The sequence below is a fragment of the Eublepharis macularius genome, chromosome 1, assembly GCF_028583425.1.
Source record: "Eublepharis macularius isolate TG4126 chromosome 1, MPM_Emac_v1.0, whole genome shotgun sequence".
Lineage (NCBI taxonomy): Eukaryota > Metazoa > Chordata > Lepidosauria > Squamata > Eublepharidae > Eublepharis > Eublepharis macularius.
Window position 1 is genome coordinate 252,004,317 of NC_072790.1, and position 18,181 is coordinate 252,022,497.

Genomic DNA, 18,181 nt, shown 5'->3' on the forward strand with positions numbered 1-18,181 from the left:
TTACTGGGGTCCCTGGTATCCTTATTCCTCTGGTTGTGGGTTGCCCACTCCTTGGTTCTGTGCTTTGTACGGGGGAAGCATCTTCGTTGGTTGGTTGTCAGTGGATTTGGCAACTTTAGATATTTGCTCTTGGTCAGAAAGGATTTTGCTCTTCCCACAGTTGTCTCCGGAGCTCAGAGTGGCCTTTGTCCCAGTCCTCAACATCCCTCGCTCTGAGTTCCCCCTCCGGACGGAGAGCACCTTCCTCCTCAAGGAGCACCGGATCCCAGAGAGCTCCCTTGTCTTCCGAGATGAGATCGACCTCCTCGCCCTGCACCAAGCCGGTCTCCTCTCCCTAACTCTGGTCGACCACCATGTCCTGCCCAGGTAGGCCATGGATGTGGGAAATCTGAACGGAAGCAAACGGGATACGGTCGGGAGCCCCGTAACGAGGGCAGGGCCTTCCGTGCTAGGCAGCCAGTGGAACTCAAGGGCCGTTTCCACACGACTCACCTTCAATCGGAACGCCGCGGAATGTTGCGAACAAAACCCGGAAGATAGCGTTTTCTCGCGTGAGTTTTGCACGACGTCGCGCAAAACTCGCGCGAGAAAACGCTATCTTCCGGGTTTTGTTCGCAACGTTCCGCGGCGTTCCGATTGAAGGTGAGTTGTGTGGAAGCAGCCACGGCCCGGATTCGACTGGACTCCTTTGCACGTGTCCGTTGCTCTTTCACAGCAAGGATACCGCTCTGGAGGAGGCAGTTGTCGAGGTGATAGACCATCGGCCCCTGGAGCGAGAGAGAGGCCCTCGGTGCAGCGTCACGTCGGAATTGGTGGGGTCGTGTGCCACGCTGGTGACGGAGAAGATCCTGCAGAGTTCGGTGCAGGTCCTGGACCGACCGACCGCAGCCCTCCTGCACGGTGAGGGTAGCAGCGACACAAGGGAAAGAGAAATGCTTTGCGCTTTTTTGGAATCGGGGCTGTGACCCACGGCTGCCCATGCTGGCCTGGATCCTCGGATATCCCCGTAGCGCAGGGAGGGTGCCTTGCCTCTGTTCACCACCATCTGAAAATTCACCGATCTTCCCATTCCCGGAGAACGATTTATTTTTTCTTTACAGTATTTGTAGTCCGTCTTTCGCCCTGAGACTCAAGGCAGATTACACAATGTAGACCAACGCAGGCCATAGGGTGAGACGACTAATAAACGATAGGATTTGAGTCCAGTGGCACCTGAAAGACCGACAAGATTTCGGGGGCTCTGACTCTAAAGCTTGCACCCTGAAAATCTCGTTGCCCCCTAAGGTGCCACGGGACTCAAATCCTGCTGTTCTACTGCAGGCCAACATGGCTACCCACCGAAAACTAATGAACGATGTAATAGGTCCAGGATTACAGCCATCTGAAACAAAGCATAAAGTATTAGACATGACTGGTAAAACTGCAGAAAACTGTATTATGGAAGTAGAAAATAATGCAGCGAGAGCAGGGCGATGCCTACAGCTGGCGGGTGATATATATGATACTTAGGAGCATAGTTCCGAGTTCCCTTTATTAAAGCGCTCTCCTGAAGAACTGCCTGGCCTAGGAACTGGCAGAGCGGCTGGCTTGTGGGCCTTCTGTCCGTCTGGTCACTGGCCAAATGTGATGTTCGTTCCTGGCTCGGGTCTTGAGGAAGACTTGGCAGCCATTCACTTCAGGGGGCCTGTCTGCATCTCTGCGTGAGCGGTGGGCCAGTCGAAGTCTAGGCAAAATTATCTCTGGTAGTCTCAAAAATCGATAATAACCGACAATAATTGATTCCGCTTGTTCTCAGGTCCTTAGGGAAAGAGTTATTCCTAGCAAGGAGGCTGGATGTCTCTGGAATCTCCTCCAGTTGCAACAGTGATGACAGCAAGTTTTGGAATTGCACAGAACGTTTCTTCTGGGTGCAATCTTTTGCAACTCGGAAGCTTGCCAGTGAGCCAGCCCAGCTTGATGCAGCATCCGAATCACCGTAGCTCTTCTCTCTCATTCTTTGTTCCTGTGTTTGATGTGCAAACCTGGGACGCTGAGCCTGCAAGCTTGATAGCTTTGTTGGTTCAAGGTGTCAGGATTTGCTCATTGGCGCCTTTGCTGGTTCTGCAGGCACCATCGTGCTCGACTGCGTCAACATGGCCCCCGAGGCTGGCAAAGTGACCCCCAAGGACGTTCACTTCGCTTCCCTCCTGGAATCCAAGTTCCCAGATCTGCCCCCGAGAAGCGTCATCTTCGAAGCTCTGCAGAGCGCCAAGTTTGACGTTTCAGGTACGTCCCTGTCTGGTGAAGGACGTCGTCTGTGGAAGGCAGAGCGAAGGCCTATTCTGTGATACGCCACCTGGAGAATGGGTGTGGCCCACTGTTGAATGAGAACCAGTCACTGTACTGGAGCGGGACAAACGACATCCTTTTTACCTGCCCTGTGAGCCACTTAACAATCTGTCAGGAGCACCGACCCACTGGACTGAGCGTTGGCTGATAGCGCAGTGCTCCTCCCAAATTGTTAAACAACTTGAGGGCCATTTGGAGCAGTTGATGGGAGCCAGCACCACATCTGGAGCCACTTGCTTTGGCGGGCTCTTGGTTGGTCTCTGTCTCTTTCCATTTCCAGCGCTGATCCAAAAATCCCAAATGTGACTCTCTTACGCTCTTTCCCGCTCCGCTGCTCTCTCCAGTTGAAATTGCCTCTGGTCTGGCTCAGTTTTTTCTACTCTGGGTTCTCAGGTAGGGCAAGGAAGGAAGGCCTTTCCCGCCACCTGAACCCCCGTAACTGGGGACCGAACCTGGGACCTCCACAGTAAGGCCTCTGCTCCACCACCAAACGCTTGCACTTGCTCCACTTTCGTTGTTTGTCCTCCTCATCTCACCCAACGAAGATCTTTGGAACCGGCCGCCTCCGATCTTTTGTCCCTCTCATGCTTGGCTTCTTGTCCTCCCAGGACTCACGACGGACCAGATGCTGAGAAAAGATCTGAAAGCTGTCTCCGGGAAGGAAGTGGTCATCGCCCTCAGCTCTGTGTACGTGACTCTAGAGGTGGGTGCGAAACGTGGCTTCCCGTTCTTGCGGCTTATGCTTTTGAAACTTCGGCAATCTTGTCGAGCGACAGCGCGTGGCCGAGGAAGCGTTTGTGTTTTATTTATCTTATTTAAAACGTTCCTGTGCCCCCTTTCCACCCAAATAAGGTCCCTGAGACAGCAAACATTAAAACATTTCGACGGTAAAAGGTTTTAAGCCATTAAACCAGCATTGAAAATAGTCTATGTGAAATATTTAAACAGTTCAATAAAAAAAATTAACGGATAACACCAAAACTGGGAAGGAGGGCCAATGACAGTTATTTAGGGGAAGCCAAACCATGTAAAAAGCACCACAATAGTGGGAGACAGGCAGGTCTTCCTGCGGAGAGAGTTCCAAAGTTTTGGTGCCACAGCTGAGAAGGCCCTTCCTTGGATAGCTGCCGGTGGGGGCACCCAAAGCCGAGCCTCTGAACATGGCCGTAGCATTTCCTTTTGTGTGTTGTCTGCACTTGATGTTCTTTTCTCTATTCAGACCTTCCTGCACCGTCCCGGAGCGGAGCACGACTTGAGCACCTTCTGCCAACGGAGAGGCTACGATGCGCTGGTTGTGATGACGATCTCCTTCAACAAGCGGAACGAGCCCTTCCGGCAGCTTGCCGTGTACAGCCACCACGGGACGCTCCAGGCAGCGGTAAGCTCGTTTCCGAGTCTTGCGGTGAAGGACCGGCAAGGATTTCCCTGGAAATGGTGAGATTTCCGGGCAGTTGTACGGTTCCACCCGAGAGCCCCTGGCCGAGCTCCGATTTTGTTCCCGGCTCAGTTCTGAATTGGGTTCTTAGACCTGTGGCTACTGAAACACGATTCCACCTTCCTGATTTGACACTTCTGTTGAGGAATATCTGACAGTCTGTCATGAAACCTTGCGCATGTTGCAAAAGGTTCTGGGACATATCCGATTGAGTTCATGTGTTGCGCTTGTCGAGCATGGCTGTCGCCACACTTCAAACCGAGGGGACCTGACAGTACTCTGAATCCTTGCCCATGGCAGAATTACAACAGGCAGTGACAACCCGCGTCTATTCCTGGGATGATTGCCAACCATTGTTAACCTTCTCTTTGGGGAACCCGGACAGATACACCTCCAGAGACACAGAATGCATGCCACTGGCTTCACAAATGGTAGACCAGTATGTTTTTTGTCACTAGTGTACTCGATTCTCAGAGTCTCTCTACATGAGACACCTTGGCGTGTATTCATCAAGTGTAAGGAGATGCAATGTTGGCCGGAAGGGTAGTTTAAAAAGACAGAGCTGGTGGAGATCGCCCCTGAGAGGGTTTGTTAATTTCATCTTCGCCTCCTGGAAGGTTCCGTCAATTTCACCTCTCCTGTCTAAAACTGTGTGGGATGGCAACCAGAGGGCAGCGAGGAATGGAAATGGGCTGGAGCTGCCTTCCAGAGCTGGGCTTGGACCTGGAGAGGTTAAAATGGGCTGACGTTTCCCTTCTGGCATTTCACAGCCCCTGCACACAGCTCCAGGGCATAGCTAAGCCTTTGTCCTGCCGCTGGCTCTGTCTTTTTAAACTACCCTTCCCAGCTAACATTGCATCTCTCAACATATGTTCTTCACGTGTCAGATGTCTTGTATAGAGAGACTCTCAGATAGCATCACAAGAAACTTTATCTCTGTGAAGCAAAGGTGGGCAAAATCCAGCCAGGGGCAGTTTTTCATCCATCCCTTTGGTTGTTTAATGGTTTATTGGGCGCACTATCTCGCCTGATGCCAGCATTGGCTCATGGGCTAATGCTCCCTCAAACTGTTAAACAGCTCAGGAACCATCAGAAGGACGTTGGAGTAGCGGAGAGGGTTGTAGTTGGATTTTGGACCACTTTGGAAGCTCCCAGTTCCCCTGGAATCAAAGAGCCAGCATCCACACTGGAGCCCTCCGAAGCGGTTGGAGACCCGGATGTGTCCCTTGGGCTAGAAAAATAGCAAAGAGTCCACTAGCAACTTTAAGACTCACAAACTTTATTGTAGCATAAACTTTTGAGATGCATCTGACAAAGAGAGCTGTGGTTCTCGAAAGCTTATGCTACAAATGATGCATCTGACAAAGAGAGCTGTGGTTCTCGAAAGCTTATGCTACAATAAAATTGCATCTGACGAAGAGAGCTGTGGTTCTCGAAAGCTTATGCTACAATAAAATTGCATCTGACGAAGAGAGCTGTTGTTCTCGAAAGCTTATGCTACAATAAAATTGCATCTGACAAAGAGAGCTGTGGTTCTCGAAAGCTTATGCTACAGTAAAATTGCATCTTAAAGGTGCTACTGAACTGTACTATTTTGCAACTACAGACTAACATGGCTAACTCCTCTGGATCCTGGGCTAGAAAGTTTTCCTTGTCGGGTGCACCACATGATAAGAAATAAATTTCCTCCACTGTCAGGCCTAACTTTTAAAAAAAAAATTTAAATTATTTTTATTTCAATTATTAACAAAACTGTTCTGTCAGGCCTAACTTAACGCTTAGAGGTTTATTGTCCATGTAGCTGACATTCAGATGGGGCAGGGAACATGGGAAATAGCCTGACGGATATAGTGGGTACGTGCAGGATGCAGAAACTTTGGTTCAAGCCTGTGCTCAGCAATACAGATAATAAAACCTAGCATGTGCATAGCTGGTTTTGAGTGTTTGAAGTGATCCATATGCTGTACACAACAGCCCTGTAAGGTACGGCAGCGTTATCCCTTCAAAGCGGCAGACGGAGGGAGGCGGGTTTATCTCCTAGCCAGTTGGTGGCTGAGATCAGGTTTGAAAAGCAAGTAAATGTTGAAGATTTGAGGAGCTGTCTTGCCTTGTGTAGCAGGAAGAGTGTGTATGTATGATGTCAAGTTGCTTTCAGTGAATGAATTAACAATGAATGAATTAACAACCTTCAAAATGTTATAATAATAACAACGTTCAATTTATATACCGCCCTTCAGGACAACTTAATGCTCACTCAGAGCGGTTTACAATGTATGTTATTATTATCCCCACAACAAAACACCCTGTGAGGTAGGTGGGGCTGAGAGAGCTCCGAGAGAGCTGTGACTGACCCAAGGTCACCCAGCTGGCTTCAAGTGGAGGAGTGGGGAATCAAACCCGGCTTTCCAGATTAGAGTCCCGCGCTCTTAACCACTACACCAAACTGGCTCTTCTGTCATTAACAGACTTGCTTAGATCTAGCAGACTGGAGGGCTTCCTTTACTGAGTCCAGCCATCTCATTGGGGTCTTCCTCTTTTCCTACCGCCTTCCACTTTTCCTAGCATTATTGTCTTTTCCCGTAAGTCTCATCTTTTCACGATGTGCCCAAAGTACGATAGCCTCCATTTCGTAATTTGCTTGTGGCCAACATTTTTTTTTTATCCGGATTGCTTTGGAGCTTCCCTTCCATCTACTTTTTATTTTAATATTCTTTTTACGCCATTTTTCCACCCGAAGGTCCTTGAGGTGGTTTAGAGTGCCGCCTAAGCAGAGTGACGCTGTACGAAGACCGCTGAAGTCAAAGGGCTTCGAAAGGTGTATCTCTGTTTGGGACAGCTCCGTTAATCTGAAATTTGCAAACGTGTCTCTAGGCAGGACGCAAGGTGACCCTGAAGACCCCCGCCCCTTTTTGTACACCATTGAAAGTGTGTTGAGTTGCCAAGGTGCAGCCTTTGAATGCTGGTTGGTTTTCACCTAAGCTCCTACGTTCTGTTGAATGGGAAGGCAAGAGAGAAACATTTTCTTTCTAGTGCTACCAGTAACAGCGTCTCTGTGGTAGCATTTTCTCTCCTGTTGTCCTGGCTGTCTGTGGCAAGCTGCTGTTTCTTGCCACTTACAATACCAGTCCCTATTGGGTACTTCAGACAGGAATCCTTGTAGCAACCCTGTAAGGTAGGCCCGTGCAGCAGGGTTTTCGCCTGCACACCACACAAAGCTTCCTTTATACTGGATCAGACCCTTGGCTGATCAAGTTCAATCTGGTCTATTCGGGCTGGCAGCAGCTTTTTACACTCTCAAGAGGTTTTTAACATCACCTCTTACCGATCCTTTGAACTGGAGATGCCAAGAACTAAACCCGGCACCGAAAATTCGGGGACTCCAGCTCGGCTGCTGCTTTGATTGTTCTTTGCTTCGTCCCTCCTTCCCTGCCCTTTGGCTGGCATTGTTGTCGGCATCTTGACAGTTTATCCCTTCTGGTAGATTCTGTACTGCACCCCCTTTCCTCCCACCTGCTCACCCCCCTGGAGGGGGGGGTCACCACTGGGGTCTGGGAGGGAGCATTGCACACACGCCCCCATCCATGTACTCATCTCACTCTTTCCCAAAGCTCGACAGGCCCCCCCACCCCCTTCTCCCCCAAGAAGCTCGCTCGCTCGCTCGTCATTCATTAACCACGGTCAAAGGTTTCTGCGATCGCCAGCCAGCGAGGAGGAGGAGCGGAAGAGGGGGGAGGGCGGTTGAGAACGCAGGAGGCTCTCCGCAGATGATGGGAGAGGGTCTCCAGACGGCCCCGGGGATGGGAGGTGAGTGACATCTTTGGGTCATTTCTCCCCCCCTCCCCAGCTCAGAGAAGGTCTTTTTCTCACCTCTGTTAACGTCATTTCTCGGGTTTCTTCCCCCAGGGGCTGAGCATAGAACCAGCAGAGAAATTCGCAGAGCGCTTTCTCAGCTCCCCTTCCTTTTTCTCTTGTTTCCAGCTCCCAGCTGATTCTTTTTCCAAATGTGCCTGTTCGTTGATGGACGCTTTCTCTCTTTCTCTCCGGCATGCTCAATTTATGCTCTTTTTACATGGGGCGTGTCTAGAAATCTCAGACCTATACTTGAACTTGTGCTTTCTGAGAACATTACAAGCATCTAGAAAGATTTCTTCCGTTAAAAAAAAATCAAGTTTCGAGTCCTCAGTATTTTCAGTTTCAGGTAGGTAGCTGGGTCGATCTGCAGTAGAACCGGAGGATTTGAGTCCGTTGGCAACTTAGAGTCTAACAAGATTTTCAGGGGGTAAGCTTTCAAGAGTCAGAGCTCCCTTCTTCCCACACAGGGAGGTGTGGGCATCCCTGAACCCTTACAGCACTGTAAAGATTCAGGGATTTCCACTCCTCGTAGTACCTGAAGAAGGGAGCTTTGACTCTCAAAAGTTTACCCCTTAAAACCTTATTTGTCTCTCCATTGCCTCTGGACTAAAATCTTCGATATTTTCAGAGGGTTTTAAGGTCAAATTATGTCGGCAGTCGAAGGACTCAGCCAAAGTAGCTTTTATGGAGGGTCAGGGTGACCTTTTGCTGAGGGTGGGGTCCCATATGTGAGAAGGGGGGGACCAATTTGGAGGCTGGGTCGTGTCTGAGGGATGCGGCTTCTTACAACGTCTTCCTCTTCGGAATCACGCCAAGAATCCCGGGACTCCATTTTTATCGGAGTGAAACTTAACCATGTTGATAATCTGTGATTCTTCCAGGGACGTGTTTCTGAAACCAGGGCGCCAAAAAATGGAAAAATGAACAAAAACCCTATTTCGGAAAAGATTCCCCCCCCCCCAGCACACCAAGAAGGGTGTTTTGGAGGGCTGAAGACTGGAAAGGTGAGACTAGTGGGTTGATTTTATGTTGCCCAGAAACACCGTTGTGTTCTCTTCCAACATAAAAGCAAAACAGAAACTCCATTTAGAACTGGCCCTCTGTGAACTAGAGCAAGAAATGTAAACAGAGCAGATATTTAGCTGTGAACTGCTTAAAAAAAAATATGGACCTAAGAATACCGTTTTGTTATTTCGCCTCTGTGGAAAGACCACGCAACAAGTATTCTTAAGTCTATTATTTAATGTTAAAGATAAATTTATAAATCACAAAGGAATGTATGATTTCATGCTTCCTAAAAGTGTTCCCCCTGAATCCTTCATTATTTCTTGAAGAGGGCTGGAGTTGACCTCTCAGCATAGCAGGCTTACAAAACGGGGGACGTCTGCACCCTGATGGGTATTATTATTGTTGTTGTTGTTGTTGTTTGTTTATAGTCCACCTTTCTGCTTCAGATTTTTCACCATGGCCTTTGCTTTCAGATTATGAGCAATAAATCGTTTATCCTTTGCTCAGAGTATAACTGCGTGTGGGCCAATTGGGTTTAGTGGCAGCGGCCAGCGGTGGCCTCCAGTTCGAATTTTGCCTCCCCGTCACGGTTTTGTTGAGGGCGACCCAAGTTAAGACTGGTTCCTTCCCACCCTTCACGTAAAAGATTCGGTGGAATTGCCTACGAGGCTGACAGGACAGTATTTTAATGGCAAAAGGACAGGGCGAGAGGGGCAGAATTCTTCCCCTTCTTGAGACTCACGAATCGCAGTTTTGAGTTCTGATACCAGGTCAGAGAAGGGAAAATGTGAGGGGAAATTTTAGGGAGAATTTCCCCTCACAGAAAGCACTCGGGGAGTGGGGTTATTTGGGAGATAAACGGCGGGTGCAGGGAGAGTTCGGTCCCCTTCTTCCATTTGCAGTTTGGTTTGAAAACACCACACCATCCACGCTCACATTACGTGGCCAGAAGTGGGGAAATTACATCTGGCCCTCGGGAGATTTTCATTTAGCCTCTTGCTGCTGAATAGCTTCTCAGCGGCGCCAGTCCCCTGGAGGTTGGCATCAGCTAGCAGGCTGCTGTTCCTGGGCAAATGGTTAAATCCATTAAGATCTGCCGTCCCATTTGGCACCCAGCCTGGTTCTGATACTGGCAACGGGGAGAGACGCCGTCCGCTGGTGCGCCTTCCCAAGCAGGTTCATTTCCGGGCGAGGCCCTCGGACTGAAAAACGCGCCACCGTTTGTTGGAAGATGCGGGAGCAACTGCGTGTTTTCGGACCGAGGCCTCAGGCCCCGAGAAAAGACCTAGGATGTGCTTTGGAACTGTGAAGTATATTCTCATTCATGGTGGCGGCAGGCCGCTGACAAATGATGAAGAGGGCGCCGTTTTGTTTTGGCCCTGTCACCCGATACCCGCCTTTTGAGCTTTCCTGCAAAAGAGGGATAATGCTGGAAAAGACACTCACACACACACACACACACACACACACACACACAAAACCCCCTGTCTTGGCCGCCAGCTCATCTCTCGGGGTCTCCCCGCCTCTTCCTTCCTGGCCTCTGAGTGCCCGGCTTTCTTGGGGCAGCCACAAAGATGGCCTGTCTCCGCCACCTCGCAGTGAATACCAACGAGGGTCTTTCTTCTGGCCTGGGCAAAGGGAGCCCTCTTGCCTCCTGACTCATCCTTTGCCATCTGCAAGGTCTGGGCTGCTGCTTTCGTGCTCCAGGGATGGCACGGGGCCTCCTTCCGCCGCTGAAGCGCGGCTTCCGCTCTCCTGCCTGTCAGCCACAGAAGAAGCCAAGCTTTCCCTCTAAATCGGCTAGGGAAGCCCAGCTTCCAATCTTGTGGCATATTGTCAAATCTCAGGGGGCTTTCTTAGTGGGTAGGAAGCGGTTTTCCGGGAGCCCTGTGGAATCTTCGGTGGTTGGAAGAGTCACCCCTCTGTGCCTGAATTCTCCCGTTTGCCCAACCTTTAACATAATCTCCATCTGCTAAAAAGGTGTCTCCCCTCCTGCTATATACCCCCTCCCCCAAGTGGTTTTTGGATACTTTTCTGCTTTCCGGTTGTCATAGTATGTGTCTCCGGTGCCGGTTGGCAGAACTCCATTCCTGGACCTTGCAAGCTTTCTGTCTCTTCCATGTCCATCCAAGGTGCTGAAGGTAACATCTGCAGTTCTCCCCTCTGCCCCTATGCTCACAACAACCCTGAGAGGTAGGCGAGCCAAGAGCACGATTCTCCCAAATTCATGGTAGTGTGGGCGTCTGAAGCCGGGTCTCTCAGATTCTAATCTAATAAGAGTCCTACTAAATCTGACCCAAGTGGGTTCATTGGGGTCCAGCATCCCATTTCCAGTTGTGGGCAGCTGGATTTTTCTTCCGGGCCTCTTGCCTCCAAGCATGCAGTATCCATTGGGTTCTCAGGGCCGGTAGCTCCTCGGAAAACACAAGAAGTGCCCTACAGGATGCAACCAAAGAGGGGTGCATCTGCCCCAGAATCCTGTTTCCAGCAGTGGCCAGCCCACAAATTCTGGGAAGCCCACAGAAGGGAGTACCTCCCAACTGGCATGCTTTTATTCTACCCTTCTTTCAAGGAACTCATTGTGGCATGGATATTACCTGCGGTTTGCAGGAGAGCCAGTTTGGTGAAGTGGTTAAGAACGGCAGGACTCTAATCTGGAGAGCCGGGTTTGATTCTCCACTCCTCTGCTTGAAGCCAGCTGGGTGATCTTGGGTCAGTCACAGCTCTCTCGGAGCTCTCTCAGCCCCACCCACCTCGCAGGGTGATAGTTGTGGGGATAATAATAACATACTTTTTAAACTGCTCTGAGTGGCCGTTAAGATGTCCTGAAGGTCAGTATATAAATCGAATGTTGTTGTTATTATTACGCTCCATTCACACACAAATGCACACATGTCCTACAAGTTAAGTTAGGCTGGCCAAAGGTTACAGAGTAAACTTCTCATCTGAGAGGGGATTTGAACTTGTGTCTTGTGGGTTGACACTAACCACTTGACCACTTTGTCTCACTGGACTATGGCGGTTGTGGGGGAAGGCTGAGCAATGTTACCTCCTGGGGAAATTCATGTGAACTGAGAGGCCATTGTGCTTAGAACTTTCCTACGAGGATCCCATAATGCCTACATGGGTCATCTCTCCCCTTTCTGTTTTCACAGCAGCCCTGTGAGGTAGGCAAGGTGGAAAGAGAGTGAGTGGCTCAAGGTCACCCAGTGGCTGAGTGGGGAATTGAACCTGGGTTTGCCAGTTTCTCATCCAACACTCTAACTTCTATGTCACACTAACTCTTGCTCCATAGCAACTTCTCTTCTGCACTTGGATGCCTGCCCTGAGCTTCGCCCCATCCTAGTTTCTCCTCCCAATCCTCGGCCATCCCTCCTCAGTGATGTTTTGATCCCAGCCAAACTGACCGCTCTCCCGTCCCTCTCAGAAGCCGGCCTGCAGACATTCCGCTGCACTTCCTCTTTCCTCCCATTTATCTGGATCGGCCGGCCGAGTTTCATGGCTCTGATTGTCCACCAGCGTGTCCTGCCTGCTGCCAGTTTGGTTCCTTCCCAGAGCTCCAACAGTTGTGGCAGACACGCAGAGCCCCTGAGAGGGGCAGTGAGTCATGGCTCAGGGCGGGCTGGGCCTGCCGCGTGCTGCCTCTGTCCTCAGCTGACTTCCGTCTCTCGGAGGGCTAAAAAAAGATACGAGAAGCTGCCCGAACCTCTGGTGCTAAAGAGAAGCGGGGAAGGGGAATCTAACTGCTTCCTGCCCCCTTTCCCTGGACCCCTGAGCTGGGTGCAGGACCTCTCCTGACCAGGTGGGTGGCCTGGGGTGAGTGGGAGAGGAGCGCCCCCTGCCCGCTGCAGGGCTTGGCGGGGTGTGTTCTTGGCATGGGGTGGGGTTTCGGCAGGAGTGATGGGGGAAGACTTCGGGTTGGATCTTGTGCGTCTGAAATGGCAGGGCTTTCCCCTGGCGCGAGCGATCCTGGATGGAGAACGTCTTGTGCGGTTTGCTGGATGCATCCTAGTTAGATAACGAATATCCAACATTTTTAAAACAGAGGGGGAATGTTGTGCCCCTCTAAGGCTGACTTGCGTGTCCCAAATAAAGTATGCAGACTGGGTCACAGGGACTTGATATGTGTAATTTGTTCGCAGTCTTCTGGCTATGAGGTGGGGCTGTGCTTGGTGTTCATACCCCACTTCGTGGGGAATCCTGCTTGTTAGCCGGCCAGGGAATTGAAAACAAATGAGCTAGGCCGATTCCAGACAGCCGTCCCCACCCTGAAACGTCGCGCGTCGTCACGCGGAAAACGCAAAATATCGTGATTTCTCGTGCGAGTTTTGCGCGACGTCGCACAAAACTCGCTCGAGAAAACGCGATATTTCGCGTTTTCCGCGTGACGACGCGCAACGTTTCAGGGTGGGGAGGGCCGTCTGGAATCGGCCCTGGTATCCTAATGCTCCTGTATAAATCAGTGGTACGGCCTCATTTGGAATACTGTGTGCAATTCTGGTCATCACATCTCAAAAAAGATGTTATAGCACTGGGAAAAATGCAGAAAAGGGCAACTAGAATGATTAAAGGGATGGGACACTTCCCCTATGAAGAAAGATTAAAGCACTTGGGGCTCTTTAGCTTGGAGAAACGACGACTTGGGGTGACATGATAGAGGTTTACAAGATTATGCATGGGATAGCGAAGGCAGAGAAAGAAGTATTTTTCTCCCTTTCTCACAATACAAGAACTCGTGGGCACTCAATGAAATGGCTGAGCAGTCGGGTTAGAACGGATAAAAGGAAGTACTTCACCCAAAGGGTGATTAACACATGGAACTCACTGCCTCAGGAGGTGGTGGCAGCTTCAAGCATAGACAGCTTCAAGAGGGGATTGGATCAACATATGGAGCAGAGGTCCATCAGTGGCTATTAGCCACTGGGGCCGATTCCAGACGGCCCTCCCCATGCCGAAACGTCGCGCGTCGTCACGCGGAAAACGCGAAATATCGTGTTTTCTCGCGCGAGTTTTGTGTGACGTTGCGCAACATTGGGCAAAACTCGCGCGAGAAAACGCGATATTTCGCGTTTTCCGCACGACGATGCGCGACGTTTCGGCATGGGGAGGGCTGTCTGGAATCGGCCAAGGTATAGATGGAACTCTCTGTCTAGGGCAGTGATGCTCTGTATTCTTAGTGTTTGGGGGGGAAATCAGTGGGAGGGCTTCTAGTGTCCCCCACTGGCAGACGTCCTGGGGACACCTGGTTTTTTGGCCACTGTGTGACACAGATTGTTGGACTGGATGGGCCGTTGGCCTGATCCAACATGGCTTCTCTTACGTTCTTATGTTAGCCACAGTGTCTTAATTGAACCTCCATGTTCAGAGGCAGTCTACCTCTGAAGGTGAAGGAGAAACAGCAAGGACTCTTGGGTCGCCTCGGTGCCGCACTCGGGGGCTTGCCGGAGGTATCTCCTGACGGGATTCGGGTTGGTATCAGGATGCTGGACTAGGCAGGCGTTTGGTCCAGTCCAGCAGGGTTGCTTTGGTGTTCGTGTTCCGTCCTCCCCTCTGTGCCTTCGCATTCACAAACCTGCCTTTGTGGCCGTGCAGTTTAGAAACTTGTGTGGCTTGCTTGTTTTTAGTTGTTGTTTTTTCTCCTGAGGATGGTGAGTTTTGTGCCCAGCTGTACAGTGTGGGCACGGGGTATCGACAGCTTGAGCTATTTTGGGCTGTGAGTGATTAATATTTTCCCTTTTCCTCCTCCTATTTACCATCCGTGGACAAGTTTTAATTTACAAAGAGCTTGCAAGCTCTCTTTGGCCTTCACGGTAGCTCTGGAAGGTTGCTACCCGTTACTCCAGCCATTTACGGCTAGGAAAACAGAGGCTGACAGGGATCAGGATTTCCAAGGCTGTTAGTACCTGAACTGAGATTCGGACTCGGCTCTCTCGGAGTCTTTCTGAGACTTCTTACACGAGGATGCTCAAGTGTAGGGAGACTCAATGTTAGCCAGGAAGTGTAGTTTAAAAAGACTGAACCGAAGGGTCTGTCAATTTCACCTCTCTACGGAAGGGTAGTTTAAAAAGACAGAGTGGTGAAGATCGCTCCTGGAGTGTTTGTTAATTTTATCTTTGCCTCCCTGAAGGGGAGCTGAAATTGACAGAACTTTCCAGGAGGCGAAGATGAAATTAACAAACCCTCTGTGGAAGATCGGCTCTGTCTTTTTAAACTACCCTCCTGTAGAGAAATTGATAGAGCCTTCGGCTCTGTCTTTTTAAACTAGGCTTCCTGGCTAACATTGCGTCTCCCTACACTTGAGCATCCTCATGTAAGAGGTCTCGTGTCCAGAGACACTTACATTCAAGTCCAGTTTGCTATTTCCTGCACTGGGCTGACCATGTAATGTCCACTTTAAATGTCCACATTAAGTTCATGTTATGTTTCTTTTGCGGTCATGTGATCTGCATTGATGGACAAAACCTCCAGCTGCAGAGGCAGTATAATCCTGAATACCAGCTGCCCAAGTACTAACAACCCAGGACTGCTGCCTTCACGCCCTGCTTATGAGCTTCTCAGAGGCTGTTTGCTGTCGGAGGCAGGATGCCGGTCTAGGTGGGCCTTTTTCACATGTTCCTTCGAATCAGAGCCTTGTAGAGCTGCCAAGGGAGCAGAATTTCAACTCTCGTAGCAAACGGGGGGAAAAGAACATATGCCTTGTGGTCCTGAAACTCACCAGTGGTTCTAACAGAGAGACTAGACTGTCTTTTCCCTTTTCGTTTTCTCGTAGGTGTGCCAAAGCTTGGAGAATTCTAGCAACCCCTCTCTCGGATTGTCTCCACTGGAGAGCCCTCACCCCGCCATCCACGCCTACAACCAGGGCAACACCACCGCCTCTCGGAAGAAAATCCTCCCCATCGTCAAAGACTTCCTGAGGGGGTGGGACCCACGCGGTACCATGCAGCCCGGCCGCAAGACGAGAGCCGAGCCCGTGGAGTCTTCCCCTGGCAGCTCCGATAGCTGCCCTCCGGAGAGGGGCGCAGCGGGCAGGAAGGATCCCCCAAAATCCCAGCACTTGGGGGATGACCTCTTCGGGGACGAAGATACCCACTTACCTCCGACGCCGATGAACAGCCTGGTGGATGAGTGCCCCCTTGACCGGGGGCTGCCCAAGCTATCAGCCGAGGCCGTCTTCGAGAAATTCAACCGCATCGCCATGGCCCGTTCTTCGGAGGACACCCCCGAGAAGAAATGAGGCCCGACGTGGTTTCCTTGCTCCAATTTCAAGGAACTTTCCAGCCAGGAGTGTGATTGTGTGTGTGTGTGTGTGAGTGTGTGCGTGTGTACGCATGCACGCGCATGTATGGACGGGTAGAAACCACTTGCTCGGGAGAGTAAACAGGTGGTACGTTTCTGGACACGGTTCTCTGCCTCACGTGGAGAAACTCTTTGCATCCAACTGTGGAAGAAATGAAGGAATGTTTGGTGCTTGGGTTAGCTCAGAGCATCCTGGATTTGCGGGGGGGGGGGGTATATAACTGGGGAGGGCGCTCCGTTGTGCATGACTTAACGTGGTAATAAAAGCCTATAAGCAGTCACAATTCTGGGGTACGCAGAATGTGAGTGTAACCCTACAGGGGTGTAATTATTGACCCTCTGTTCTTGTGACCCCTTTGATAGCTCTGCCTATAGAGAATGACACAGTGAGAAGGGGGAATATTGACATATATAAATTGGGAGTGGGGGGAGTTATGTAGAAGGTGCCGGCAAGAGATGACCCTTAAAGCTTCTACACTTCTCCCAAAATTCATCCCAGATGATGCAGCGCAAAGCGCGCCAGACAGGTGGATCCAGTTTACAGGACGCCACCCTGTGGAAATTGTCCTGCACAAGCCAGTGTTCTTTTCAGCAAGTCTTGTGTAGGACACCTTCCTGATAGATTGCTTTACCCTGGTAAAGAAGTCTTGTGTCAGGAGAAGGCGCCGCTGCAGAATCCAGCCCGCTATCAGATTAAATTATCCTGAAGAATGTTTGGGAGAAACGTGCCATTGCGTGGTAGATGTGCTAAGCTGTGTCAGTGAGGAAGGAGAGTGGACCAGCGTTGTTGTTCCAGAGGTGCATGCCTCTTCACTGCTCACCCAGTGTACATTGTTTTTAAAAGAAAATCACTGGAACCCACTTCCTTGTACACAGAATCTGCACAGCTTGTGTGTTTTCAAACTAGGGGTGTGCACCTGAAAACGATTCGGATTTCCCACTTTGGGTTTACCGAAACAAGAAAATTGCTGCGTCTGCTGCCGCTCTCCCCGAAGCTTTCCAAAATGCTCCGAAGCTTTCGGAAAGCTTTGCTTCGGTATTTCCGAATTGGCTCAGCAATGCCGGGGGCCGATTTGGAAATACCAGATCATTCCTAATCGGGCCCGATTTGAGTTAAAAACCTGAATCGGAAACCTGAAGTGCACACCTTTAGTGCAAACCACCATTTCAATCATTCACACGTGTGCATGTGTGTACACACAGACATTTAGGAAAATGGCCAATTTCCACACGAGTGACTAGCCATCGCTCCTTCATGCCACTTGCAGAAATGGTAGGATTTGTGATGGGGTGCCACTCGTGAACTATTCTGAAAGGACATGGAACTGATTCCCTGTTCGTGAACATTTTTAGAGTTGTGAAATCTAACCCCCCACTTGGGTGCACGTGTGTCTTTGAAGTGTACGGAATTATTTGGGCTTCCTCCCACTTCGGCAATAAATTTTCCAGGGTTTGAGCAGTGTGCATCATTTTGTGTCCAAGTGGGTTGGCTGGGCAAATGGAGATCTCCCGACACAGCCGTCTTGGGGCTCCACCCGTGACCCGGGCACATTTTGGGGTTAAGAGTGGAGTGTCTGTGTGTATGTGCATAATTTAGAAAGATGTGCTCTGCTCTGAAGAGGAGCCCCACCCTGGAGAGGAAGGCTTTCTGAAACTGCCCTGTAACGCCTGGATCGTCTATAGTCGTTTGGTGGCATGTAGCCAGAATGTTATTACAGAGAGCATCTCAAAACTAATTTAATATACTTTTTAAATGGGAAAAGCCCTGTTGCTTAAATATGGTTTCTATTTGATTAAGAATTCTTAAGATATTCCGTTCTTCTATGCTGGTTTGTGCCTCTTCTTTCCTTCTCCGGATACCAAAGGTGTGTGTTTTTTGGGTGTTTTCTGGCCAGAGGCATATTTTACCTTAAAATCTCCCCATCGAGTAGCTTCCCGATGAGGTCAGCCTTGGCAAGAAAGCGCACAACAGTTTGTGGGCTCTGGGATTTTGTTTCTTAGCCTCCTCCTTCTGTCGGTATGACCTCATTGGCCATGGGAAGGAGGAGCCTTCTCTTCTGCACCTACTCGCCTAGAGGTGACTCGGATCTTTGCTGCAGGGGACCAGGCAAAGCGACCCCTTAAAACACTGAGCTGTGGTCAGCTGCAAGGAATTGAAGGAAGTCTGAGAACCACTCCCAGGTTGATTTGCTCCCTGCTTTAGGAAGAGCAACAAGGCAGGGGGATGCCTCCGTTCTCTGCTGCCCACAACTCTTACTTTGG

General features: G+C 50.3%; 1 protein-coding gene across 2 annotated transcripts in view; it reads left to right on the forward strand.

The window, feature by feature from the left end:
- PRUNE1 (prune exopolyphosphatase 1) overlaps positions 1 to 17,731 on the forward strand; it is a 32,766-nt gene extending 15,035 nt beyond the window's left edge. For both annotated transcript variants that reach the window (XM_054998310.1, XM_054998301.1), the window contains exons 3-8: positions 161 to 366; positions 716 to 900; positions 2,107 to 2,265; positions 2,937 to 3,031; positions 3,548 to 3,706; positions 15,393 to 17,731. In XM_054998310.1, the coding sequence (XP_054854285.1) occupies positions 161 to 366; positions 716 to 900; positions 2,107 to 2,265; positions 2,937 to 3,031; positions 3,548 to 3,706; positions 15,393 to 15,857 (1,269 nt within the window). In that variant the 3' untranslated portion in view covers positions 15,858 to 17,731. The remainder of the gene's footprint in view (positions 1 to 160; positions 367 to 715; positions 901 to 2,106; positions 2,266 to 2,936; positions 3,032 to 3,547; positions 3,707 to 15,392) is intronic.
- The last annotated feature ends 450 nt before the right edge of the window (positions 17,732 to 18,181 follow it).